Source organism: Dipodomys merriami, unplaced genomic scaffold (genome assembly GCF_024711535.1).
Source record: "Dipodomys merriami isolate MVZ:Mamm:240054 unplaced genomic scaffold, mDipMer1.0.p SCAF_440, whole genome shotgun sequence".
In the NCBI taxonomy this organism is placed as follows: domain Eukaryota; kingdom Metazoa; phylum Chordata; class Mammalia; order Rodentia; family Heteromyidae; genus Dipodomys; species Dipodomys merriami.
Window position 1 is genome coordinate 1 of NW_027206003.1, and position 27,762 is coordinate 27,762.

General features: G+C 51.4%; 2 protein-coding genes across 7 annotated transcripts in view; one reads left to right on the forward strand and one right to left on the reverse strand.

Moving 5' to 3' along the window:
- Positions 1-33: 33 nt before the first annotated feature.
- On the reverse strand, positions 34-5,757 carry LOC138808108 (2-oxoglutarate and iron-dependent oxygenase JMJD4-like). The gene is made up of 6 exons (XM_069994047.1): positions 5,384-5,757; positions 4,059-4,224; positions 2,297-2,431; positions 1,866-2,133; positions 1,315-1,461; positions 34-1,065 (listed from the first exon to the last, which is right to left on the reverse strand). Exons 1-6 carry the CDS (start codon positions 5,643-5,645, stop codon positions 769-771), a joined length of 1,275 nt encoding a protein of 424 aa, XP_069850148.1. The 5' UTR covers positions 5,646-5,757; the 3' UTR covers positions 34-768.
- A 114-nt stretch (positions 5,758-5,871) lies between these two features.
- LOC138808109 (synaptosomal-associated protein 47-like) overlaps positions 5,872-27,762 on the forward strand; it is a 36,495-nt gene continuing 14,604 nt past the window's right edge. The window contains exons 1-4 of one of the 6 annotated variants that reach the window (XM_069994050.1): positions 5,876-5,959; positions 14,266-14,392; positions 19,626-20,166; positions 21,219-21,712. In XM_069994050.1, coding sequence (XP_069850151.1) covers positions 19,667-20,166; positions 21,219-21,712 — 994 coding nt within the window. In that variant the 5' untranslated portion in view covers positions 5,876-5,959; positions 14,266-14,392; positions 19,626-19,666. The other 5 variants (XM_069994049.1, XM_069994053.1, XM_069994052.1 and 2 more) reach the window with 5 other exon arrangements.

A 27,762-nucleotide genomic window follows, 5' to 3' on the forward strand; every position in this document is an offset into this window, starting at 1 on the left:
CTTGCCTGGCTGGCTTTGAACCGAGATCCTCAGATCTCAGCCTCCTGAGTAGCTGGACTACAGGCATGAGCCACCAGTACCCAGCTATAACCTGTATTTTTGGGGGGTTGGTCATGGGGCTTGAACTCTGGGCCTGGGTGTGGAGCACATGGGCAGCAAAGATGGCGCTGGGAGAGAGTAGAGTGGGCAGACCCCAATTGACCTGCCGATCAGTACCTAACCAGCCCGTGAAGGCTCAGGTGAATGATAGGGTGTGACCTTGACAGTGATTGGTTCCTCTTCCTCCCTTACCATACCACCCACCCTCTTTGTCTTTTAAAAAGGGGCTGCTCTCTGTTAATAAAAGAGTTTTTCTACCTGCTGGATTTGGCTCCCCGCTGTGTCTGATTGTCTCCTGGGCTGAGGGAGACTAGGGAACGGGGCGAGCGCCGCACTTACCTTTCCTCGGACCCCGTCCGTCTTTTGTGGGACGGACGAAGACCCAACACCTGGGCACTGTCCCTCAACTATTCAGCTCAAAGCCAGTGCTCTAACTCTTGAGCCACAATGCCATTTCGGGTTTTCTGGTGGTTTATTAGAGATCAGAGTCTCATGGACTCTCCTGCCCAGGCTGGCTTTGATCCTGATTCTCAGATCTCAGCCTCCTGAGTAGCTAGGATGACAGGCATGAGCCGCTGGCGCCTTGCTACAGCCTGTAATTCATGAAGGAGTCAGAGGCAGAAGTCTGCTGCGCACTGGCACTCCCAGTGCTGTAACTTCCCACAGGCACTACAGGGCTGCAGTACTGGACATGGCGTCTTTCAGCTGTGCAAGCAGCTCTTCTGGCTGCAGTGAGAATGTGCTGGTGTCTACTCTCTGGAAGTCAGGGTGTGTGATCAGAGAGGTCAGCACTTCCACAAGGCGGCTAACATCAAATGCAGCCTGCTGCTGGCCTAGTCCTGGTCCCGGGCTGTCCTTGAAAACCTCTGGCCCCTGCCCTAGGACAAGGAGCCTCTTTTCAGCAATGATCTTCAGAAAGTGGTAAAACTCTCCAAAGTTGATCCCGGAGCAGGATTTCATAATGACCTGGGCAGAGCAGAAAGGCCAGTGAGCCCTGTGGGCTAGAGCCATGGATGTGGCCCCAGTTTACAATGGATCCCAATACCAGCTGTCCTTACAGACCAGGGCAGGAACCCATGAGACAGGTTCTGAGGACAGCCTGGTCGCCAGTGCTCTGCAGTGCTCTGCAAGCCCTGGATGTTTGCCCTGGCGCTAGGCTCAGACTGCATACATGATTGCTGCCCTCTGCTCTGCCTGTCTTGGCCACCCACCTACCTGACAGTGGTGGTGCCAGTCGGGCATGGAGTCCTTCCACTCGCTTATCTCCCTCTGTACAGCCTGGAGCTCCTGCTGTAGGAAGTGCCACATGTTGGCCAGGTTGTATCCATTGACCCAGTTGTGGTTGATGGAGATGGTGTCATCCTGGAGGGCAGGGCACAGGCTAGCTACCAAGTCCACAGCAGGCACCATGGGCGCACAAGCCTATCTCCCTATCCCTTGACCTTGAGTGTCAGGCCTAGGTGCTAGCTGAGCAACCCTGGAACGTGCCAGGTGCTCAGCCCACGGAGGCTGGACCCACAGTGCCAACCCAAAAGGGACCCGGGCTGGAGGGTGGGAAAAGGGCTCAGATTGAATAGGCACAGGGCAGGAATAAGGCAGGGAGTAAAGCGAGGGACTGGGAACTCCACAGCTTCATCTGGTCTGCTGCTCATCCAACCCTGACTTTCAGGAGGGTCAGGAGGGTCAGGAGCTAACCCCTTAGAGGAAATAGGAGCTGTGTGAAGGGAAGGGTCCACTGAGGGCAGGACCTTGTGTGCCCACCTTACCAGGTTGTACACTTGGTGGTGCCACCCACTGGGTACAAACACCATCTCTCCAGCCTCCTGCAGGACTTCCAGGGGCGGGCTGCTGTGCTGGAACCGGGGATACAGGCGGGCATCCAGGAGCACAGGGGCGGTCACATCATAGGGCAGGTTGCCATGACAGTCACGCAGGGCCTCTTCCTGCCCAGGTGGGAATAACAACCACTTCTTCCTCCCACAGATGTTGACTGACCAGCTGTAGGAGCGGAATATGTCCGCGTGGAAGGGCGACCTGCAGCAAGGCCTCCTGGTTTATGCCTTGTGGGGTTCAGAGTGGGCCCTGGTTCTCCTGAGGGGCCCTCGAGCCGGCTCCCCAGAGGTCTCTATGCACAAAGGGCAGTCACAGCCCCCACCCCTCCCCTTACCAGGTACCTGTGGACACTGTCTGACATTACCAGCTGCCCTTGGGCCCTGCGTAGACAAATCGGTAGTCATCTACATCCAGAGCATCCCAGAACTCATTCAGCCAGTCAGATGAGAAGTACACGGGAAGAGTGAACACATCTTCCAAGTCCTCCACTGTAGACTCCCTGTGGAGAGCACAGGTACAGAGGAGGCTACCACAGGAGCCCACACTGCACCCCACCCATACCATATGGGGTTAAGACCAACCTGGCAGGTGAAACCCTTCACATGCTCAGCCCAGGATAGTAAGTATGGCAGTGGCTTTGGGGTGGACTGTGCCCTGGCATTAGCACACACAGTGGCCATTCTCCCCCAATCCCAGGATTTTGGCTTCTGGCTACATTGGGAACTCTGAGCACTTGGTGTTCCTCCATTTCTTTTTTCTTTTTGTTGGTTGTGGGGCTTGAACTCTGGGCCTGGGCGCTCTCCCTGAACTTCATTCAGCTCAAGGCAAGTGTTCTACCACTTGAGCCACAGCACCACTTCTGGTTTTCTGGTGGTTAATTGGAGATAAGAGTCTCCATGGGCTGGGAAGGCTGGTCATGCATGCCTGGGTTCGATTCCTCAGAACCACATAAGCAAAAAGAAAAAACCCGGAAGTGGTGCTGTTGCTCAAGTGGTAGAGCGCTAGCCTTGAAGAGCTGAGGGACAGTGTCCAGGCTCAGAGTTCAGGCCTCATGACTGGACCCCCCCTAAAAAAAAAAAAAAAGTCTCCTGAACTTTCCTGCCCGGGCTGGCTTTGAACTGTGATCCTCAAATCTCAGCCTCCTGAGTAGCTAGGATTATAGACATGAGCCAATGGCCCTGGCTCTTCCATTTCTTCATTATCGCCAATGAACTACTCAACTTTTGCTATCAGATTCCAGGCTGCAGGCCAAGCATGAAAGTTGCCTGTGAGCCCTTTCATTCTCAGCAATGAGACCCCAACCACAGAAACATTTTATACCAGTCCCAGGGAAGACACAGCTCAAACAATACTGCACTGGAGAAGCTGCCTAGATTCATGCTCACACGAGTCCTAGCCAGACAAGACAGAGCTGACACCTAGTAGCAACAAACCACTTGTAGATGCCAAAACACCATATGGGTTTCTCTGACAGACACATATGTCTTGGTGCACTTCACAAACCCCTATTCATCATAAAAAAAACCCATTTGGGCATTGCTTTTCCTGCCTCCCTCTGCCTTTTTTTTTTTTTTTTTTTTTTAGGCCAGTCAGAGGAAACACAGACTACATTGCTAGCTCAGGAAAAGGGGAATCTTGAAATCTGAGGGACAGATTTACTGAATGCATTGTGCATTTTGGACCATCACAAAGTAAAAAAAATCCTAAGGCAGAGCCGGGTTCTGGTAGTTCATGCCTGTAATCCTAAACCAGGTGCTGGTGGCTTGGTCGTGTTATCCTAGCTACTTAGGAGGCTGAGATCTGAGGATCACAGTTCAAAGCCAGCCTGGACAGGAAAGTCTGTGAGACACATCTCCAATAAACCACTAGAAAACCAGAAGTGGTACTGTAGTTCAAGTGGTAGAGGGTTTGCCTTGAGCTGAAGAGCACAGGGATGGTGCCCAGGCCCAGAGTTCAAGCCCCACGACAAAAAAATAAAAATCACAGTCCAAATGTGTAAGAACCAAGTTACTCATTGTGGCCACCACTGGGCTGCCAGGCTGATATGCTGACTTCCAATGGAATGCCAACATGGCCACCACTGAAACCAAAGCACATCAGGGGCTGTAGACAGGGCCACCCACTACCTGCACAGGTGCCAATCCTTGAGGTAGAGGCAGCCCCGAGGGGAACTGTAGCCCCCCTGGATGTACTCCTTCCAGTAGCTGATGTAGTCTCGGAAGGACATGTGCTCCTTGGGGTTTGAGTTGTATTCCTGGACTCCACAGTTGGCAACAGGTACAATCACATCTCCTGAAGAAGACAGCACATACGTGGGTGAGAACAGTCGTGTACTTTGCGTCCTGTACTCTACCACCCTCCAAGCCAGCGCCTGGCACGCTCCAGGTTAGACTGGCCTGGGTGACACCTTCCACATGCTGGTCCTGGCCGGCCCGGAGTCTGCAGTGCATCCTGGAAAACCATCCCGGCCCCTTCCGCCATTGCTCGGACCAGGGTTGAGGGTTCAGGTCCCCTCCACCTTCCTAACTTCTCCCACGCCAGTTCTGGAGGCCGTGGATACATCCCATGCTTGGAGACAGGTGCTCAGAGCTGCCCCGGGGCTCTCCATTCTCCATGCCTGCCCCGCCGCTCTGGGCCCTCGGTTCCCCCGGCCGGCCCGGTCCCCCGCGCTGCCCCCCGCCGCTGCCCCCGGCCCCCCCCCACCCCCCGCCGCCTGCCGCCCCCGGCCCCCGCCGCCCCCCGCCGCCCCCGGCCCCCGCCGCCCCCCGCCGCCCCCGGCCCCCGGCCCCCGCCGCCCCCGGCCCCCGCCGCCCCCCGCCCGCGCCGCCCCCGCCCCCCGCCGTCCCCGCCCCCCGCCGTCCCCGGCCCCCGCCGCCCCCGCCCCCCGCCGCCCCCCGCCGCCCCCGCCCCCCGCCGCCCCCGCCCCCCGCCGCCCCCCGCCGCCCCCGGCCCGCGCTGCCCCCCGCCGCCCCCGGCCCCCGCCGCCCCCGGCCCCCGCCGCCCCCGGCCCCCGCCGCCCCCGCCCCCCGCCGTCCCCGGCCCGCGCTGCCCCCCGCCGTCCCCGCCCCCCGCCGTCCCCGGCCCCCGCCGCCCCCGGCCCGCGCTGCCCCCCGCCGTCCCCGGCCCCCCGCCGTCCCCGGCCCCCCGCCGCCCCCCGCCGCCCCCGGCCCCCCCGCCCCCCGCCGCCCCCGGCCCCCCGCTGCCCCCGGCCCGCGCCGCCCCCCGCCGCCCCCGGCCCGCGCCGCCCCCCGCCGTCCCCGGCCCCCCGCCGCCCCCGGCCCGCGCCGCCCCCCGCCGTCCCCGGCCCCCCGCCGCCCCCGGCCCCCCGCCGCCCCCCGCCGCCCCCGGCCCCCGCCGCCCCCGGCCCCCCGCCGCCCCCCGCCGCCCCCGGCCCCCGCCGCCCCCCGCCGCCCCCGGCCCCCGCCGCCCCCCGCGTCGCGCCCCTCCTCACCGAACTTGTCCAGCAGGTACTGGAAGTCGGGCCTCCCCGCCGGCGTCACCCACCGCCGCCGGCTGCCCCAGCCCTCGGTGAAGGCGCTGGAGAAGACGCAGGGCAGGTTGGGCAGCAGGAAGCCCCTCACGAAGTCGGCGTAGGAGAAGGCGGCGGGCGCCGCGATGAAGGCCGCGCGGGCCGGCGCCGCGCCGCCGCCGAGGACGCGGCCCTCGAGGCTCCGGAAGTGCCGCTCGGCGAAGGTGCGCGTCTCGCGGTCCATGGCCGGCGTCGGGGCGCGGCCCGGACCCCGCGGCCAGGCCGCGCCCCCCCAGCCCCGCGGGGAGCGGAGGTCGAGAAGTACCCGCCGCGGTTCCGGCGGGGAAAGCCGCGCGGTCGGAACCAGACTCGCAGCGGCGCCGCGTTCCGGCCGGAACTCCAGCAGCGCGCGCCGGCCGGACGCCCGCGCCCGCCCACTTCCGCCTCCGGCGCAGGCGCGGAGCGCGCGTCTCCCGGCGGGCGGCAGCGGCGGTGGCTGGCGTCCCGCGGTCCGCCGGGCTCCGGGGTGCGCGCTCCCCCCGCGCCCTCCCGCCTCAGGTGAGCGGCGGCGCCGGCGTGCCGCCGCCCCGCGCGCGGACCCCGGCCGACCCGGGCGCTGGCGGGAGGGCGCGGTACGGGCCCGGCGCGAGTGGACGGACCGCGGGGCCTGGGCCGTGGCGGGGCCCGGGGAGCACGGGGGGGGGGCGGCGCGGCTGGGAAGGGAGGGCTGGCGGGGCCGCAGCCCCGGGCCGCCGCCCCCGAGCGCGCTCCCGGCCTCCCGAGTAGGGTGCGGGCGGTCCGCCCGCGCGGGCCTCAGACCTCGGCCTCCGGAGCGGCCGGGGTGACCGGCGCCAGCCAGCGGCGCCCGGCGAGCTGCGGTATTCTTCATGGTGGATGTGGTCATGGTAAGAAAAGAAATGCCCAGAGAAGCTAAAACGCAGTCTCGTGACGGGGAAGACGGAGGCAAGACCTTGTCTCAGAAATACGAGCCACAAAACAGTCTCATCCGTGGGGGCCTTTAAATCGTCTGCACAGAGCGTATTTTCCATCTCCTTCTCTCTGCAAGGGTTCGTGCCCTCCTACACAGGCACCTTGTGTGTGCGTGTTTATATGCACGTGTATGTGTATACATATATAGCCTCCGTCCTGTTGGTGTAATCAGCAGTACCTGTGTAGTGAAGCTTCTGTGAAAGGACGTCTGCGGAGTCCAGAGAACGTCCAGGAAGCCCGACAGGTGGAAGTTCCTTGAGGGCAGTGCCTACAAGTAAACATAAGTTAAACTGTTTCTCTCAGTTTTCCTTCCCTCCCTCCCTCCCTCCCCCCCCCACCCCCCCTCCAGTCGTGGGGCCTCAACTCTGGGCCTGGGCGCTGTCCCTCAGCTCTTCAGCTCAAGGCTAGCGCTCTACCACTTGAGCCACAGCGCCACTTCTAGCTTTTTTCTTTCTTTTTCTTTTGTCGGTCGTGGGGCTTGAACTCTGGGCCTGGGCGCTGTCCCTCAGCTCTTCAGCTGTCCCTCAGCTCTTCAGCTGTCCCTCAGCTCTTCAGCTGTCCCTCAGCTCTTCAGCTCAAGGCTAGCGCTCTACTACTTGAGCCACAGCGCTACTTTCAGCTTTTTCTGCTTATGTGGTTCTCAGGGCTTCATACATGCTAGGTAAGCACTCTACCTTCCCAGTCACCTTCCCAGTCCTTTCTTTCAGTTTTATAAGCAACTTGAGAAAAATCCAATCCAAGGAAGGGACATGGATACATTTATATAGGATACTGTATACATACATATATATATATATACATATACGTACACACATACATACATATATATGACATCCTAGAGTTGATTGTAATCTGAAATGAGAGCCATCTTAGGGACTGAGCCCTTAACCTAAAGGGTCTGACCCTTTCTCCAGGCAGTTCCATAACTAAATTGAACTAGAAGACATATAGCTAGTATTCACTTGGTGCAGCATTTCTTGCTTGCTGATGGGGGGGGGAAATCTCATTTTTTGGGTTTACAGAAGTCTCCTATGTTGATTGTGTGAGAACAGATGTAAAACTTTTTTTAGCACAGTATGAAGTTCAGGTAGGCATTTCTCAGGAGGAATTTCTGCACCTCTGTGACAGAGACCTAGTTCCAGGAGAAAAAGAGGTCAAGATCAGCAGATTCCCTTGGTTCCCAAGATCTTTGGAAACAACTGAGCCTTGACTCCATAGCTGGGACAGTGAGTTCTCTGGTGAGATGTTTGGTGTTATGTTTCCTCTTGTCCACACGGTGGCCCTCTGGTGTTACTTTGTGCCCATGGGTCCTGGAGAGAGGTCTGCAGCACAGGTGTACATCCCTAGACAGCCCCCACAGTAGCTTAGAACTGGCTAGTGATCCACATCCTGGGCCCCACCCACACTTACAGAGTCTGAGCCTCCTGGGCAGGACCACCTCAAAAAAAAAAAAAAAAAAACAACAGGAAGGGGAGTGAAGTTAGTACATTAGAGGAAATGGGGCGGAAACAGCATCCCTGTGAATAGGGTGTTAGGATGAACACCCCAGACAACATGACTGAGCCTCCCAGGGTGGGGAAGGGAACTTGTGAGGGAGTGGAAAGAGGGTCTGCTGCGGAGTAGGAGGGCAGGTAATGGAAACAGCGCCAGGCCGCCCCCGCGGTGCACACACTACCCCACTGTTCTCCCGCCCAGCCTTGTAATCCGAGGTGGTGGAAGGTGTGCAAAATGTTGCTTGTTCTGTTACTTTGGAAATTAACTAAAAATAGGGTGTTTACTTGCTATTGAGACTCACTCAGGGGCACATGTGTGGTAGAAATGCTGAAAGAGACCCATTATGTCAATCTCAGTGAATTAGGATTCATGGCCATGTGACCATCGACTTAATTCTCCAAGAGCGTCACTTGTGCGCATCAGGCTCAGGCACCCAGGGCTTCCTGCCATGGTCTCCTACAGTCATTCTGCTCCATATGTACAAGGTCAGTGTAGGTCTCTAGATTCATAGCATCTTTGGTTCCAGACAGGTCCCCGATTATAGCAGGCACGCACCAAATAAGAGTTCCAAGAATGGAGCATCATTGGAGAACCAGGCAGAAAGTGACACAATGCAGATATGGACACAATCTATATTTCCACATGTGACAGGCCAACTCAGCACATATGCTTCTGCTGTGCAGACTGAGTTAACAGCTTTGTAAACAATTGGACAAACTCAAGTGTGATGTTGCATTTGGAAGGATGAAAATACCATTGAAGCAGAGGTCTGAAGTTGGAAGTGCCATTCGGATTCTGGAAAAACAGTGAGCAGTATCCTCTGAGGCCAGGCAGAAGCACGGGCCACACCCACAGTAATTTCATTCAAAGTTAATTGGGAAGGGTGACTTTTTTTTTGTAATTGACTTTTGGTTTTGCTTCTTTGCAATGTTCTGGGGTTGTCTTTTTGTTGATGTGTTTTTTTTCATAACCTAGGACCTCCTGTGTGCTAGGCACATACTGTGCCACTGAGATACACTTTTCTATTTTATGTTGACAGATGGTCTTGGCAGAGAGTAATAGTTTATAATTCTGTTTTATAACTACTAATTAGTTGGGGGATAAAGAGAGGAGGTATGTGGAGGAGTTGTATAGGTGTTTGTTACCTCTGCCTTAGAGTAGTGGGTATGGAGGTAGAGGTCAGTTGAGAGCTGCCAGGACTTGTTGATGGGTAGTTTACCGGTCAGGCTGAGGTCCCTTCCTCCTCCCTTGGAGGGATGTAGGAAAACTCTTGAGTCTTTGTTGAGAAGAGAGGCTAGTCAAGTGTGAGGTACCCAGCAGGCAACGAGATGAGCAGTTGGTGGTGATGCTGATCAAGTTGGATTTGCCTGGTAGATGTGGCATGGTGGAACCCAAAGACCACTGGATGTCTAGTTGGAGCCTCAAGAGTTCCTGGGCTTGTTAGATAAGTTTGGGTGGAATCGGCCTTGTGGTGACATTGAAGGTCATCATGTTATTTTGCCTTGTGGGGAAGGAAGATTTTGTACTAAGCCAAATCCATGGCTAGTTAATCACAAGTGAAAGAATGAGCAAAGGACGATTATTGTCTCTGTGGAGGAAATAGCTGAGAGACAAGGCATTTGAGGAATAGGGGCCTGTGTGTTTAAGTTGGAGATCCTAGAGCAGGCTTGTGGACTGATAAATGAAAGAGGTTGCCATGCTTCCGCCTGTGGCCACATCCCACTTCCCTGATGCAGAGCCTCTGGGGAAGGCCCGACCTTCCAGGGGATCAAGGGTCACATCCCCTTCCCAGGGACTGTCCGGGAGAGTCAGCCAGGTGCACAAAACCGGTAAGAAGGACCGGTGGGATCAGAAGCCCGGCAGCTTCTGAGGCATGGTGGGAATATTTTTCTCACTTCTGTCCTTCCACTTAACGCCCATTTACTTTGGCTTCCTGGGAAAGGTGCCCTGGAAATCTTTGGTAGCAAAAGTTGTGGCCATGTTTCTCCTTTGCTTCTTTCTCAGTATTTGTCAAACTTGCATAGCTTTCTCATATTTGTTGTTTGTAATGTCCTAAGGACTAGGTTTTGATTGGTCCCCTCTTCATTTTTCTGCTTTCTGTTCTTTTCTCTTGAATTTAGCTGATGTTGTTTTGAGGTGAGAGTAAACGAGGTGCATGTGTGAGGTAACTTTTCCCAGGTCTCAAAAGTCTGTGGCAGAGCTGTAGGTCTTGCAGCTGGAACCACAGCGTGCTTCCTCTGGGTCTGGGATGCTGGGCACTGATGCTCAGGGGAGTGTGTGCACAACTTCACTTGGTGACCATGGAATTCCTGCCAGTTGCGTATGTTCAGGAGCAGTCCCTTGGGGACATGTAACCGCTAAACTCACTCTCTGTGCTGTGTGTGAGACTGTGAAATGTATGTACTGTTTTCTGGAATGTAACTCCTAAGATCCTGATAATCTTGGAAGTGATTTGTCTTTTCTTTTGGCAGTACTAGGGCCCCAACTCAGGGCTTCTTGTTTGCTAATCATGTGTTCTACTGCATGAGCCATACTCCACCCCTTTTGGTCTGGTTAATTTTGAGATAGGGCCTTGATGGTTGCCCATGCCCTCCTGGACACAATCCTCCTATTTACACTTCCTAACCTGGTTAGTGGTACACTACTACTAATAGCTTTTTTCTGTGGAGATGAGGTCTTGCAAACTTCCTTGCTGGGGCTGGCCTGAAACTAAGATCCCCCTGTGTAACTGGGAAGATAGACGTGCACCCACTGGCCCTGTTTATTAGTTCAAATAAGATCTTGTAAATTTTTTTTACCCAGGCCAGCCTCAGATCTTCCTGAGATTTCAACCCTGGGGAGCTAGGATGCCAGGTATGTTTTTGGGATCTGTTCTTTTCGTAGTGTATAACACCAAAGATGCTTTGAATCTCTGCAGTGATGTCTTTTTTTTTGGGAGGGGGGGGTCCGTTCATGGGGCCTGAACTCTGGGCCTGGGCGCTGTCCCTCAGCTCTTCAGCTCAAGGCTAGTGCTCTACCACTTGAGCCATAGTGCCACTTCCGGCTTTTTTCTTTTTGCTTATGTGGTGCTGGGGAATCGAACCCAGAGCCTCAGGCATGCAAGGCAAGCGCTCTACCACTGAGCTACCTTCCCAGCCCCCAGTGATGTCTTTTGTATCTAGTGAGCTCACTGTTGGCTGGCCACCCCTAGGTAGCTTTGAGGTGGGAGTGATCACTGAGAAGTCTAAGCAGGATCCAAGGATTGAGACTTTTAGTCCTACCTCTGACCTCCAGGTAAGGGACCAAGCCTGAGGTTGAGCTGATTATCAGTGAGTAGCCAGTGGCTTTATCAGCCATACCAGTGTAATGAAGCCTCCATAAAAACCACAAAGGAGGGCTGGGAAGTGTCTTGGGAACCCAGACTTATATTTGGTCTGTCAGAAGCACAGAAAGATAGCCTGGGCGTGACATTGACATTAGAATTGGAGGACATTTTGGGGACTGGGTCCTGAATTGGTGGGATCTGCTGTTGTCTTCAGGGAAGTACTGTTGGAATGGACTTGGACTGGAGAACACCTGGTTGATGTCTACTTTAGAACGTATTGCTGACTAGTGGGGGGACGGGGAACTCTGGTATCTGTGGTCAGAAGTGGTTTTGTTGTAAGGTGAATTATCCCAGAAGCCACATTTAGGTAGATGGAATATTGGAGTCTATTACACAGTTAGCAGGCTGCATGCAGCCAGTTGTTACAAAGGCCTGCAGCCCCTAAATACACCTAACACAGTTAGGAAACAGACAGAGAGGGAAGAAAGAACAAAACAATACCAACAAACCAGTGCAGCTCCAGTGGAGAGCTGAACTGGAACGCCATATGACCAGGGACAAGCCAGGAGGCACGGAGACTCACAGCATGGCATCCTGGGGAGGGGGGGGGCAGGGACACAGGACACTCCCAGTCCCAGGTGCTAGACTGGCAGGTTCAGTAACCTATCAGCCGAATGCCCGCCCCTGTCTCCAGGGATCACTTTCCTGCACTGCACCGTGAAGACCTTACATGGACATACTCAGGTACCAGCAGACCTTTCCATCCAGGGAAGATAGGCCTCGACCTTCCATATGAGTATGCTTAGAGGCTACTCAGAGCCGGGTGGTTCAAGCCATTCGAGCTAATCCATGCAGAATCAGAGCACTCAGCTCTCCTAAGACTGTGACATCTGCACTTCTGTAAGCCAGGCATCTGCCCTTGAGAGGACAGCTCACCTTGCCTCTGGGCGTTGGGGCCGGGTAGACAGCCCCCATCTCCTGCCTGGGCCCCAGGAAGTCCACAGGAAATCATTTAGGCCCGGCCACCTTACTTCAGTTTATGTTTTAGGAGTAGTGTTGGAAAAAGCGAGTGTGTTTGGTTTTTTTCCTACAGGTACCCAGTCATTGAATGAGCTGAATGAGCATGCTCTTCTCTGGCAGGTCTGCTGTGGCTCAGGAGTGGGAGGCCTGTCTTGGCCCCGAGAATGGGGCATGGCTATCTTCAGAGGTTCACTATTGTCCCTGCATGGGGCTCCTTGTCTTCAGTGTATAGACTTTGAAGACCATGGCTGAGCTGAAGTGTCTCTCCTAATTGTGAGAAGTAGATACCAGTGACTGCCCATGTCCTGTATGTGACTTAGGGTGCTGTGCCCGTGTCCACTAAACTGACTAGCCTGTGCCTGGAAGGCCAGGCTGCTGCCCCGTCCTACAGGATGCCACAGCGTGGCTCACATGGGGGTTTCCAGTAGGGTTCATTGGGGTTTATCCATGCAGTGAGAGACACCATTACATTGGAAGGGCTTCTCTCGTTGGGGACTGCCGCTGTGGCCCTGATGTGTGCTAGGGAGCAGCTTGTGCTCCAGGCGCCCCCAGCAAGCCCTCCTTCAGGGAGACAAGGTCAGCCTTCTGTTCAGGAGATGTCTTCCACAGCTGAGAAAATTTCTCTCCATTTTCCAGTGACATCAGCCCATAAACTTCCTGGCTGTCTCTCACAGAGCTTTCCTGAGGTGAAAGTGTGAGGTGTTTTGTTTGTCTTTAACATGGAGGTTCTCCTTGGTTTGGCCAAGGACAAGTTCTTAGGAGGCCCAGTGGGGCTACCATTGGCCCGGGTTCCCCTCTGCACCTTCAGGTTATCCCTGAGATCCCTCTAACCTTGACATTCTTGTTCATTTTAAGTCTCCTGTCTGACTTCATTTTGTGATGGCAGGACTCTCATACTGATCATGGCAGATTTCTTCAGGCTATGTCCTGATTTCAGATTTAGTAACTATTAGAGCAGTGGTCTGGTGATTGGCAAGAGTAACTAATTGGATTGGTATAGATGCTTATTTCATGGATTTGGACCTGCCCTTGCTATTGCGGCAAAGAGAAAGTTCTTGAAACACTGAAACCCGCAAAGCTGAATTGATTTCACAAGGGAGTGGTCATTTTGGTGGGAATCTACTTTGTTCTCTTAACTCCCAGGTTGCTCCCCTCTCAGCCCATCTTTTCATGTATCTGAAGATGGAATATGCAAGATTGACTCCTGCCTTCTTCCCCCAGGTCAAGCACAGCACCAGATGGGCGCTCCTGTGTCCCACTGCAGGAAGGTCATTCTGACCTTGACTTAGCTGAAAGCCCCTTACCCCAGGTAGAGCATTCCACTCTGGGCCTGACCAAGGACACCACCCTTGGCCTCCAAGAGACCGTAGCTCATTTTTTATCCTCTGCTTCCTTGTTCAGACCTTATATGGGCTGAGAATGTGGCTCAGTGGTAGAGTGCTTGCCTAAGCATGCATGAAGCCCTGGGTTTGATTCCTCAGTACCACATAAATGGAAAAAACCAGAAGTGATGCTATGGCTCATGTGGTAGAGCACTAGCCTTGAGCAAAAGAAGCTCAGGGACAGTGCCCAGGCCTGAGTTCATGCCCCAGGACTGGTCAAAAAAAAAAAAAATATATATATATAACCCACCCCAAAATCCAGTCCTTCACACACCCTCCAAACCCATGGGAAGGTCTGTGCCCCTCTCTGTCAAAAAAAAAAAAAATCCTCACCTGTTGACAATCGAGTCCAGTCTGTTCCTTTTCCATTTTCCATTTTCCTAGCACATTATGCTTTAACTTAGCACTTCAGGTTTGTGTAAATTTAGCATCCTGCTTAGTAAACTTTCTCTTCTTCCTCTGTCCTTCATCCTCTTTGTTTCTGCGCCAACATGCTGTTCTGAGGTTATATGTTTGGATGATGGTAAAAGCTAAGGCCACGTGGCAGCACTCATAAGATAGACAGATTCAAGTTAGAGTAGTAGGCTCCTAATATCCCTAATGGACAGGCCATCATATCACTCTGGTCTCTTCAGCTTGTTTCATATAGTCTTGATAAAGGTTGTTGTCAATAGGACTCCAGGCGGCAGCAGTGAACAGTTTATAGGATGGATCTCAGCTATATACTCCAGCATCTCAAATGAGCAAATATTGTGAACCATGACAAGTGTGAAGAAATCCAGGAGCCAGGACCTTGAATAGGTATGTATCAAACCATGTTCTTTCTAACAGTTGGCTCTCTGGGGTCCTTTTGTTCTCCCCAGTTAGAAATCACAAGTAAGAGAAAAGAAGCTCTTCTGTCCATAGCCCTTGAGTGCTCAATGCTAGACTGGCAGATCCAAATGCTCCAAGAGGTCGGGGCCTGTTCCTCCAAGACTTAGTAGCCAGAGACTTACGGCACTCAGGTTGGAGGCTTGCTGCTCTGGCTTTGGGTGGCACCAGCACTTGAAGTTATTGTAATCCTTGACTAGCAGCAGTAGCAGACAGCACCAGCTCAGCCCTCAGGTGTGGCATCCTTGCTCCTACAGCACTATGTTACAGTTATTGGGCCCAAGGTAGGGTCACTTGGCCCTAGGATGTTGGACCCTTGACTCTTTTTGTGTGTGTGTTTGCCAGACCTGGGGCTTAAACTTAAGGCTTGGAGCTGTCCCTGAGCATTTTTGCTCAATGCTAGTACCATACTTCTTGAGTCGTCGCTCCACTTCTGGCTTTGAATCATAATTCTCAATTCTCCTGAGTAGCTAGGAATACAGTCATGAACCACCAGTATCTGACTGGACCCTTGAAACTAGGCTTGGCAGCTCCCTAGAACTCTTCAAGTGACCACCACTATAGTTTGTTGTCTTCAGCCAGTGTTTTGTTGTTTCTCTACTTTTGTTCCTCACCCCGTTCACTTTCTGTAACTCTTCACTGCCCTTTCACCACCACCACTGTTGCCTTTGCTGCTGCTTCAGCTGTCTCCTCTGGTTACCACTTTAGCCCTCTCTACTAACGATAAACATCAAAAGTAGGCAAGAAAGGCCTGTTAAGGACCCAGTGGTATAACACCAGAGAGCACACAGGAGCGTGTCTCCCAAGTGTTTGTATATCTAGAAGAAAGTGAGTGGTTGAGGTAAAGATGTTTACACCAATCTTAGCACAGTCCTTCATGCAAATGAAGGATTGTTTGCTCCAACTGCAGACCTTCTACTGGACCATGGGGGGAAGTGTTTTTCCCTCTGGCCTGGGTGAAAATGAGTGCTAGAGTTCACTGACGCTTCTGATGGCAAAGTCCATTGTAAGCAGTTTGAAACAGTTGTACTTCTGGAATCAGAGTTGTGTTTTGCCAGCAAGCACTTGTATAGCTTGTTCAGGGTGTTGGTTGAAAGTTTAAAGTAGCAGGGTTGTCATGATGACTGGCTGGCTGATAAAGCAGGGTTATTTGGCTGGCAGTTTACTACTCAAGGTAACATCAGGGTCTAAAATCTGTTAGGCACAAATCATTGTGCCCCTACATCTTAACTTATTTAAAGGAAAAATAAACATGAAAAGAAGTGCCTAAAGAGGGCCTATCACTGGGAATGATAGAGCTTTAACAGTGCCTAACAGTTCTTACTCTTAGCTCTCTACTCTTGGGAGGACTGGGTATTTTTTCTTTTTTCTTTCTTTTTTTTTTTTTTTGGCCAGTCTTGGGGCTTGAACTCAGGGCCTGGGCACTGTCCCTGAGCTGCTTTTGGTCAAGGCTAGCAGTAGGGAATGTAGTGGGGAAACTGAGTCACAGCCATCCCTGTACCTGGCCAGATGCTGTGGCTGGTGGTTTCACAGACATCGTGAAGCCTAGCCCTAGCGCTCTACCACTTGAGCCACAGCACCACTTCCGGCTTTTTTCTGTGCGTATGGTGCTGAGGAATGGTTTGATGCATGCTAGCAAGCAAGCACCCTACCACCCAGCCACGTTCCCGGCCCCTCTTGTGGCTCTCTGTATTGTTTTTGTCCTGTTCTCTTGGTATTTCTACTATGATGCAGAGAGGCTCTTTTCTGGTCTGTTTGAGATTCACAGGGCCTCTTATCTTGATGTCCGTAAGCTTTCCCTAGACTTGGGACATTTTCTGCTGTTATTTTACTGAAAAAATTGTCTTTGCCTTACCAAAAATATATAAATTTGGTTTCGTGATCTTGTCCTAGAAATCATAAATATTGAGGTCATAATTTCTGTTTTTCTTATTGCCTAAGTATAATAACTTATTGAATTTGTCTTTAAGCCGTGATATGTTTTTCTCTGGTAGATTCAGTGTTTTAGCGATGCCTTCCCCTGAAATTTTATTCAGTTTTATCATTTGTGTTTTATTGAGACTTTCATTTCCAAGATTGTTTTTTTTTCCAGAATCTATCTCTCTCTGTTAAAACTTCTCATGTACACCTTATATTGTTTTCTTTATTTCACTCAGCTGTTTATCCCCTTTGAAGTGACTGGTTATTTTTTAAATTCCTTTTGAGTGTTTTTGTCCAGCATTTCATCTATTTTGTGATTTTGTTGTTGAAGAGTTTCGAAGTTTTAGAATAGTCAAGTTACTTGTTGTTTTTTTTAAATTTTCAGCAGTACATCTTTTGTTTCTTGGTTGCATTTGCACATGTTGGGATAGATATCTGCTCCATTTTGAAAGTACCTTTTTCCGGTGAGCTCCCTCCCTGTCAGTTAGTTTTTATCACTGTGACAAATATGGTTTCCAAGGCTTCATTCCACAGTCACTGCCACCATGTTTCTTTGCAGTGGTGAGGCAGACGGGAGATGTGGCAGAGAAAAGCTGTCCTCATGGCAGCCAAGAATCAGAGCATCTGGATGGGAACCCTATCTTGTTGAACAGTTTCCAAGTATATTCTCCCATTCTGTAGGCTGTCACTGTTGTTGGTTATTTTCTTTGCTGTGGGGAAATTCTGACATGTCCTCTGAAGGTTTACTCACCTGCTTTAGACTTGTTTGCTAGATGGGGTGAGTATTAGGGAAGTGACGGATCCCATAGGCTCTGACTTAGTCACTGAATTTATCTCTTATGATGCATCCACTATGCATACCAAAGTCATCATTAGGAATGTGGCCTGGTTGGAGGAGCTGGGTCATGGGGAGGACACCTTTCAAAGGTATCTTGTCCCTGTTCTCTTCTTGCCACTCTCAGTTGGCTTCTTGCTTAGCTTCGCTACTTCCTCTCGGCCATGATGTTCTGTCTGACCACAGACTCACACTGATGTAATCTGAGCCCTCTGAAGCCCTGAACCAAGACACTGCAGGTACTTGTCATAGCGAAGAAAATACCTTTATTAATGCATATCTGAAAGTTAGTTTCCTTGTCTTGAAGTATTGGCTTTTTTTTTTTCCTTACAGTAATTTCTTAGCTTCAAGCCTTACATTTAGGTCCTTGAAATTTTGGCTCTGTTTTTGTTGCTTTTAAAGAGGTTGTCTGTTCTCTACTGTATGTTTTTTGTACCTTTGTTGAGAATTAGTTTGTATATGGAAGCATATTTAGGTTCCATTGTTCTGAGTTGGTTTTTATGCCAGCAATATGCTGTTTTGATTACTATGTATTATGCTTTGAAGTCAATTACAGCAATTCCTCCATCTGTTTTGTTTTGTTGTGGGCCACTTTGGCTATTCTATTGATCTTTTGTGATTTCATAGGAGTTTTACGTTTTTCTATTTATGTGAAGACTATCATTGTCGTTTTGATGGAGTTTGTGTTGAATTCACAAATCACTGTGGATCCTTCAAGTATTTTATCAATATTCTTCTAATCTATGAACACAACATATTGTTTTCCCCTCCTCTATATATGTATGTGTGTGTGTGTGTGCGTGTGTGTGTGTGTGTGTGTGTGTGTAAATATTATTTATTTTATTTTTATTTTTTTTGTCAGTCATGGGGCTTGAACTCTGGGCCTGGGCGCTGTCCCGCAGCTCTTCAGCTCAAGGCAAGTGCTCTACTACCACTTGAACCACAGCTCCACTTCCAGTTTTTTGGTGGTTCATTGGAGATAGGGGTCTTACGGACTTTTCTGCCCGGGCTGGCTTTGAACCATGATCCTCAGATCCCAGCCTCCTGAGTTGCTAGGATTACAGGCGTGAGCCACCAACACCTGGCTTTTATAATTTCTTTAATCAATGTCCCGTTGTCATTATAAAAATACTGTCTTACTATTTTGTCACTTATGCTTGATGTCTTTTCCAGCAATCTGTTTATTTGTATGCTAATTTTGTATTTCAAAACCGTTGCTGAATTTGTGTATTATTTCTAACTTGTGTGCGCACATGCGTGTGTGCGTCTATGTCTGTTAGCAGCCCAGCCACTCAGGGCTCCTCTGACTGGGGACTGCAGTCTGTGGATATGCCTCTTTTTGATCTAGGTTCCATTTCTATGTACACAGTCCTTTGTACCCAGGTTCCATTTCTATGATTATCTTGAAAACTCTTTCTTCACAGAGTGGCTCAATGAGAGACTTTATGGGCTTCTCTTTCATCATATTCCTCATGAGTCAGTGCCTGTACCAGCATTGCCTCTTTTTAAGCTAGGATGACAGGCGTGAGCGACCGTCGACCGGCTCAGCATTGCCTCTTGTGTACTTGCTGCCCAGCATACCATTTGTGCATCAGGGGCTTGCAGACCTGTTAGCTGACCCAGGAACATTCCTGAACATTCCCTGAACTATTTTGTGAAATGCTCACACTTCTTAATGTTTGAGGGACCCTATTAGAAATTTGTTCTCCCAGTGTTAAAAATGAATTAACAGCGAGGTGTCAGTGGCTCACACCTGTAATCCCAACTCCTTAAAAGGCTAAGAGCTGAAGATAACAGTTCCAAGCCAGCCCAAGTAGGAAAGTCCATGAGTTGAGTGTAGAGCTGTGGCTCAAGTGGTAGAGCACCAGTGTTAAGTGAAAAAAACTGAAGGACGGTGCCTAGGCTCTGAGTTCAATACTGACACACATGCACACATATGGTAAATTCACTTCTTCATAAAATTGTGTTCATGTGACAGAGACAGAGTATAACTTGGTATGGGTGAGTGGGAATAGGGGCATCACAGCCATAAGGTCGCGTTTGTGGGGTCTGTGGCTAAGCTATCAGTCTTGCCAAAGAAAGCAGGCCTAGGATTTGGGGCGTGGCATCCAGTGGTTGCTCTCCTCCAGGCATGTCTAGGGAGCACAGCAGGGGTGGAGAGCTTCATATTGGGACTGAGGATCTAGGCACAGGTCTAGGACTTGAGTGGGGGCGTTGTCTTGGTTCTGATCTCAACTCTCTACCCTATCCTTGCACCCTTCACTTTCTGACTGGGGGCTTGGTTTCATCCTGAGGCTACCAAGAAGTGCCAAGAGCAGCTTCAAGACTAACCTTCCTCCAGTTTGCTTTCCTACTGTATCTCTAGACATTTTAGTTTTGTCCTATCTGCTAACTGTCTGTCTTCCACAGAAGTAAACACTGTGGTCTCAGCCCAGCCCACTTAGGGACAGATGAGCAGCGATATCTGTGTCCACTCCTGGCCCTGCTCCTACTACTTGGACTTTGAGAAGCGATGGGTCCCTGGGAAACTGTCCCTGACACCACGCTCATTGAAGTTCAGCACAGACGGAACTGGAGAAGCCCTCCTTGGCTTACCCCTCTCCAGCATCACAGAGATCAGAAAGGAAGCATCACACTTTGTTTTCAGTGCTGTCACTATCCTCGAGGAGGGCCACCGGAAGCACTGGTTCAGCTCCCTGCGACCCAGTCGCAATGTTGTCTTCAATGTCATTGAGCACTTCTGGAGGGAGCTGCTGCTGTCCCAGCCTGGTGCTGGTGCTGATGCAAACACCTCCCCCAAGACCAGGGGGCAGGAGCTGACGGCTCTGATGGCAGGCTCCCAGAGGCGTCTAGAAGACACGGCAAAGGTACTGAACCACCAGGGTGAGCAGCTGGACAGTGTCATGAGAGGCCTAGAGAAGATGGAGTCAGACCTAGATGTGGCTGATCGGTGAGTGACCCTGGAGGCCTTCTCTGTCTCATCCCCAGCTGGCAGACCTGGTGAAGTGCAGTGCTGTAATTAGCACACATCCGGGCAGGGCTGCGCATCTCCTGTGGATGCCACGTGGGCAACATCTCAGAGAGCCATCCTTGTCATCAACACTGAGTCCCATAAGTTCACAGAATGCTGGGACTCCACTGACATCTGGCTTCTGTTTAGTCATTAGGTTGCATCCTCAAGTCTTAGATCACAGAAGCGAAGTCTTGCCCTCTCTTGTAATGATCTATGTTTTGATGTGTTTTTTGTTGTTGTTGTTGTTGGTGGTGGTGGTGGTGGTGGTCATGGTCATGAGGCCTGAACTCTGGGCCTAGGCGCTGTCCCTCAGCTCTTCAGCTCAAGGCTAGCACTCTACCACTTGAGCCACAGCGCCACTTCTGACTTTTTCTGCCTATGTGGTGCTGAGGAATCGAACCCAGGGCCTCATGCATGCAAGGCAAGCGCTCTACCACTGAGCCACCTTCCCAGCTCTGCTTTGTTTTTTTTTGTTGTTGTTGTTGTTTTAATGCATTTCAGCTGTGATTTGAGCTTACAGAGTTTGTCTCTCAGACTGGAAATTTTTCTTGTATTATTTCTTTCCCTGATTAAAAAAAAAAAAAAAATATATATATATATATATATATATATATATGGTCTTTGTAGAACTTTTTTTTTTGTCAAACTTTACATATTTTTTCTTCATTTTGCTATGGGTCTTTGTTTTTCTTATAGTCTATATTTCTTGAGTTTTTCTTCCTTCCTTTGGTTATATTTTAATTCTCAAGAATTCCTTTTTGTTCTGCAAATGTTTTGAGTTCTGCTGGTTAACCGGTGCGTCTGGGCAGGTGTTCTCACTCTGAGCCCTAGGTTTCCCTCATCAGAGAGGCAACGGCCTGCCTTTCCTGCCTCATTAGTCATTGCTGATAAAGCTTGGTTGTAAAATCATGATATGCTTAACAGAGGTCTTCTAAAACCAATTGATTCAATTGTCTTTAAAGCTAGTTGTGTTTTCTTTGCGTTTTTAGGTTATTGACAGAACTGGAGTCCCCTTCCTGGTGGCCCTTCAGCTCCAAGCTTTGGAAGACACCAGCAGAAGCAAAGCCCAAGGAGGGCACCTCCATAGCTGGTTGTGAGCCTTTTGGAAAGGAAGGGGTTGTGATCAGAATCCCTGCCGTTATTTCCCAAAGAACAGAATCTCACATGAAACCAGGAAGGCTTACGCTCTTGGTTTCTGGCTTGGAAATCCATGATTCCAGCTCTCTGCTTCTACACAGGTTCGAGAGGGAAGATGTAGATGACATTAAGGTCCACTCACCTTATGAAGTCAGCATACGCCAGCGGTTTATTGGGAAGCCAGATGTGACTTATCGAGTGATATCTGCCAAGATGCCAGAGGTCATTCCCATTTTAGAAGTACAGTTCAGCAAGAAGGTTGAGCTTCTGGAAGACGCCTTCGCGCTTAGAAGCACAGGAGCCGCCGCCACTGCTGCAGAGAGGAGTTGCTCTGTCTGGCGTGCAGGTGAGCAGCCAGCTGGGCAGTGTCTAGACCAACTTCTCAGACTAGAGCCACTTTCAGTGTTCCTGTGGTGCTCCCACGCAGCCTGTGTGCTCACACGTGACAGCCATCCTCCATCTCGACATGCATGAGTCTCAGACTGCCGAGTTGATGAATAAGTTCATTTCAGAATAGGTCAGTGCTTCAGTTTGGATGTTCAGTGCCCTCCAAAGGCCATGTGTTCAAGGCTTGGGAGGTGAGAAGCCTTCAGCAGGAGGGCCGAGCAAGGTCCGTAGGTCGCCGGAGGCAGGCATGTGAAGGAGATTGGGGGGCCGGGCTCCCGCCGCGCCCTCCCTTCCTGGCTAGTGATAAGGTGCACTGTGAGTTAGACATGGTGGCAATGTTCATAATCTCAGAGGTCAGGAAGTGAAAGCAGGAGAATTTCACATTAGAGGTCAGCCTGGACTACATTGTGAGACTTTATCTCAAAAAAAAAAAAATGGTGATCAGTTTTGCTCCTCCCTGTGCTCCTGTCATGGTAGAAGTTGACTCTTAGCTTACTGTTTTGGAGGTGTAGAATCCGAGGTTATTTAGTTCCCTCTGTTTGGCCTCTGGTGAAAGCCTCCTGGCAGGAGGAAGAGGGAGAGATGCCCTGATGACCACCAAGCCAGAGAGAGTCACTGGCCGCTTGGGTCAGTCGTGGGGCTTGAACTCTGGGCCTGGGCGCTGCCACTCACCTCTTCAGCTCAAGTTGAGCGCTCTACCACTTGAGCTACAGCACCACTTCTGGTTTTCTGGTGATTTATTGGAGATAGGAGTCTCTCGGTCATTCCTGCCCAGACTGGCTTTGAACCACGATCCTCAGCTCTCAGCCTCCTGAGTAGCTAGGATTATAGGTGTGAGCCACCGGCGCCCGACCACCACTTCCGCCACTTTGGTATTGTATATCTGTTTGATCTCTTGAGAATTAACTAGAATCCTATAGAAATGGCTTAAATCCCTTCAGAGAGCAGTGCCCCAGCGACTTAATAAGTACCTCTCACTAGGCTCCTCTTAAAGATCTCAGAGCCTCCTGACTTTATTGCACTGGGGACCAAACTGACAGTATAAGCCCTAGAGGGTCGCAAACCAGATGTGAACAATAGCACGACTTCAGTAAGTTTTTCAGAACAGAAGGGAGCTCCAAGTCCACTGTCAGGGTGTCTGTCTTCAGATCTCACTTGACATGACCCTCTCTTTGGTGTGTCTCTCGTCCCTCTCCCTTACTAGCTTTTCCAATTCCTTTAACATTGAATTGAGGTCTTTCCAGAGCACAGTGCTTATGTCTGTTTGGGTGTCTGCATCTTTGAGAATTCAGCAGACAGTGGTGAGTTTTCAGGATTCAGGTGTTCCACATTGGGGCCACGTGGAACATAACAGTGACCAGACCAACCCCAGGTTCCAGCATGGGGACATCTGTGTACTTCTGAGCTGCGCCAGGATCCAGATGAGGAAAGGGGCTTGAGACATGTAACAAATGAGATGCTGTGGCTGCGTGTAAGTATGAGAAAGCAAGAAACCACTGTCTCATCCAAGATTGAGGAGAGGCAGGAAGTATGGGACTCTTTTGAAGGAGGACAGGACGTCTGGACATTTGGTGGTTGTCCCAGTGCAGAGGAGGACTGAGGACATGGTGCAGGTTTATGTGACTTTAAGGAAGAGGCATGTTATGCCTGGGGGAGGGAATTCCAGGAATTTCTAGACTTTATCCCACAGGTAAAATTCCGAAGTTGTGTAGGAACAGGTTTGTTGGATAGAAGACATCTCAGGGCCTGTGTGGTCAGAATTCCACTGCTGTTTAGGCTCAGGCTAACTGTGGCTTACAGTTGATTTCATTTTCTTCAGGGAGGCTTGAGGTGTTTCAAGACCCCAATTCTGTTCAGACCTGCCTCTCCGTTGACGCAGGCTCCTTCATTTCAGGTCCCTAGTTAGCCTTGGGGGTGTTTCTGTAGTCGGGATTTGACCAGATTACTGGGATCTCTCTCTGGTGAAGGAGCACAGAAAAGCCATCATCACAAGGACCCTGTGTGAGATGTGTAGAATTCCTGCAGAATGGCATGGGTTTTCATCTGTTATTCTTGATCTCCTGTGAGGACTCCCTGTTGTGTGTTTGTGCTCAGCAGGAAATACCATTCTCTCTCAAGCTGGTGAGTGTAGCCCACAGCTTGTGGACTTGGGGTCCCAAGATAGAGTTCCCTGACTATCTGCAGGAGGCTGGCGAATACTGAGCCTTGGTGAGAAAGGCAGGCTCTGTTTCTGGAAACTAAGACGTGTTCAGTGACCAGAGCTAGCACCTTGTTCCCACTTTCCCGTGCTGTGGTGTGTTGCCAGCTGGTTTTATTGCTGGGAGTTGGAAACTCGCTGTCCCAGGATGCATTCCCTCCTGGAGATGTACTGTGTACGAATGGCCACAGGGTGGCAGCCAAGCAGCGTTCCAGGCACCGGCTGCTCTACCGAGGCCCTCTGAAGGCTTCCCCTGGAACCGGGCGAGTGGGACACGTGGGCGGTAACCCCTCAGAAACACAATTGCAGATGTTTCTCTGTACTGCATCCTTACTATCTGGAGTTTAGGACAGTTTCAGATTTGCAGGAAACATCTGAAGACAATGCAGGCCTTTTATCCCCTGTCAGATTGTGGAATATTTGCACATAGCCAGTGAGGATAGGATCCAAGTCTAAACATGAAACTCACCTTTCATGTCCACCTATGCACATAGCCTGAGGGTAATTTTATACAATGTTTTAAAAATTGCATATGACACAGCTGCACAGCCTGGAATCTTCCGCTTGTGGCATCATGTTTGTGCTCAGAGTGTTTCAGGGTGTGGAGCATTTTAGATTCTGGATTATCAGGTTGGGGATGTTCAGTCTTAACCTGTACAGAGTCCTGTATTTTTCCCTTCCCTCCCACCCCCCCCTCACATCTGCCCTTTGGCTGACACCTGAGGTTAGGATTCTGTGTTGTCCTGGCTAGGGAGCAGCCGTATGTGTTACCGACAGAGCCTGTCTCACACCCTGTCTCCACCTGATCTCCTGGCCCAGACCCTGGGGGCCTGTGATCCTCCAGCCCTGGCTCCCTGACTGACAATGCTTCACACATTCCCCACAGGGCCCTAGACAACCTGTAGGAGGGCTGGGGGACTCATGCGAGGACCATGTGGTGAGGTGCCCTCTCATATCCATGGCTGAGCACAGACTTCATTTTCTTTTCTTTCTTTGCTTTTCTTTTCTTTTTTTGGCCAGTCATGGGGCTTGAACTCTGGGCCTGGGCGCTGTCCCTCAGCTCTTCAGCCTAAGGCTAGCGCTCTACCACTTGAGCCACAGCGCCACTTCCGGTTTTCTAGTGGTTAACAAGGAGATAAGAGTCTCACAGACTTTCCTGCCCAAGCTGGCTTTGAACCGATACTCAGATCTCAGCCTCCTAAGTAGCTAGGATTACAGGTGTGAGCCACCGGTGCCCTGCAACAGACACCATTTTCTACAGATGGTTTGTCTGCTGATTTTGTGAACTGCTGGGTGCGTCACCTGCTCTCAGAGAGACTGCTTGAGCCGGGTGGAGGACCCTCCAGGCACCTCATGCCTAGTCCCTCAGAGCTTCCCAGCACCAGGCAGGCCGGGCCACTGGCACAGTGGATGAGTTGTCTCCGTGCTGGTTCCAGGCCATCTTTTGAATCGCCAGAGTGAGGTTGAAGAGTTGGGAAGTCCTTACGGGTCTCAAGATGATGTACATACTTCACTATGCAAGACTGAGTTGAGTTGGGAGGGGGGATCTTACTGTGTGCATGACTAAGCTTGGGGGAGGAGTGGGTGGTGGGGGAGTGACCAAGGGTCCAGCAGTGTGTTATGTGACAGCTTCGAGAACTCCAGGAGAGACCCTGTGGGGAGGCGTGCGGTGTGCGGTGTGCGGTGTATGATGGAGGTCCTGGGTGGCCAGGAGCTCACTCTAGAGGCCTCTGGGCCAGATTGTGCCATGTACTGCCTTTTCTGTGGGAACGCTCTGTGTCTGTAAAACCACACCTGCTGCTGTCCGCTTCTGTCCAGCCCCTTGCTCTGTCCTTCCCATGTGGGCATATACACTTGGTCTTTCTTACTACTGGGCATCCTCCGAGCCAGGGTGCCCCAGCTAGAGGGAGCCTTGCTCCGAGTACACGTGAGATGCCTAAGGTGAGAGGTCTGCCCGGCAGGTGTGGCTCCCGCTCAGCACTGTGTGTCTCCTCTGCAGGGCAGGACCTCCCACTCAGGGGCCGAGGGGCGTCCTGTGGAGGTCCTCTTCCAGAGCCAGTTTGTGTCCCCTCTGCCAGCAGGACCTGACCCAGGGTCCTCTCCCTGACTCTTTATTTCTGGAAGGTGCTGTCTCATTCCCTCAGCAGGAGCTGTTCTTGTTGCTTTGAGTTTGGTAGTGACTGGAGAGAGAGAAACAATCCTCCATAGAACCATGGTAATTCTTCTCAGATGTTTTAAGACATAGACTGACGGAGTCAGCAACCAGCCCTGGAGGTGGAGGAGCCCTGCGGCTTAGCTGTGTCCCAGCTGACCCTGCAGGTTGTGGCAGACATCTGACTCCATGTGTCTGTGGGTAATTAGTAACATCCGGGAAGAAAAGCCCTACTTCAACTTTCTGCTTTTTGAAGCAAAGTCCCAGTTGTTAAAATTGAGTCAGACAGGGTCTTTGCTACAGCTTCAGGTGTGAAAAGGAAGACCCAGCTCTACTCCATAGATCCCATGCTCTACCTAGGCATCCCCACAGGAGGCGCTGAGAATGCTTCAGGACCACTGCAGGTATGTGCAGGTAGGTGGGTCATGGAGAGCGTGTGGCTAACTACACAGGCCAGGTCAAGAGGTTGCTCCTGTCCCTAAGCAGGTCTACAAGGGACAAAGAAAGGGGCCAGGTTAAATATAGTAGTGGGTCCTCTGGGTGTGGTCTGAGGAGATCGCCCCTTGCCCTCTTGACCCCTGAGGCTGGAATCCTCTTGCCTGTTTTGCTGGTTGTGTCCACTGCTGACCAAAGTGCTATTACAGCCAGGAGTGGGCGGTCTCATGAGCAGACAGACTGACTGATGAGCTCTGAAGACTGCAGGAGTGGGAGCTTTGCGTACAGCTGTGTCTCCACCATTAGCATGGGCAGACACAGGTTGTGAAGTAAATTTGGCTTCCTGCAACTAGATATGTTTTTAAGAATGGAATAAGGAGTTGGAGTTGTAGCCAGTTGGTAGAGCACTAGCCAGTGAGTGAAAGTCAGGTACTTGAGTTTGAGTCCTGATAATGGACCTACAAAAAAAGAAAAGAATGGAATGGAATAAGAAGGCAGCCATCCCAAGGGTACATCCTAAGTTCATGCTGTTGTGTGTGATTGGGTCCAGATGCTGGGCTGTGTGGGGTGGGGTCAAGTTGATGGGGCCTGCTTCCCAAGTGGCTCCCACCAGCCTTGGCGCATCTACCCCGCCCGCCCGCCCGCCCTGCCCCACCTTTATTCCTCCTGGGTGGGTGAGGTCACTTCCCTGCTCAGCCTCCCACTTGGGAAGTTACCTTGTAAAGATTACTGGGAGAACCTAGCACCATTGGCTCACTCCTCTAATCCTAGCTACTCAGGAGGCTAAGATCTGAGGGTCATGGTTCAAACCAACCTGAGCAGGAAAGTCTGTGAGACTCTTATCCCCAGCTAACCACCAAACAGCCAGAAGTGGAGCTATGGCTCAAGTGGTAGAGCACTAGCCTTGAGCAAAATTAACTCAGGGACAACACGCAGGCCAAGTTCAAGCCCAGGCCCAGCACCAATATATATAAGATGGTCAGACTAGAAGTAAGTGTGTGTGTGTGTGTGTGTGTGTGTGTGTGTGTGTGTGTGTGTGTGTGTGTGTGTGTGTGTGTGTGTGTGTGTGTGTGTGTGTGTGTGTGTGTGTGTGTGTGTGTGTGATTTTTCCTAAGGAGGAATGGAGTACCTGGCTGTCATATCGTGAGGGCCTACCTATTTAGTTCCTGGTCTTCAGGTTCTGAGCCTTCCTCCCTACTCCCCCTCTACCTCTACACACAAGTGT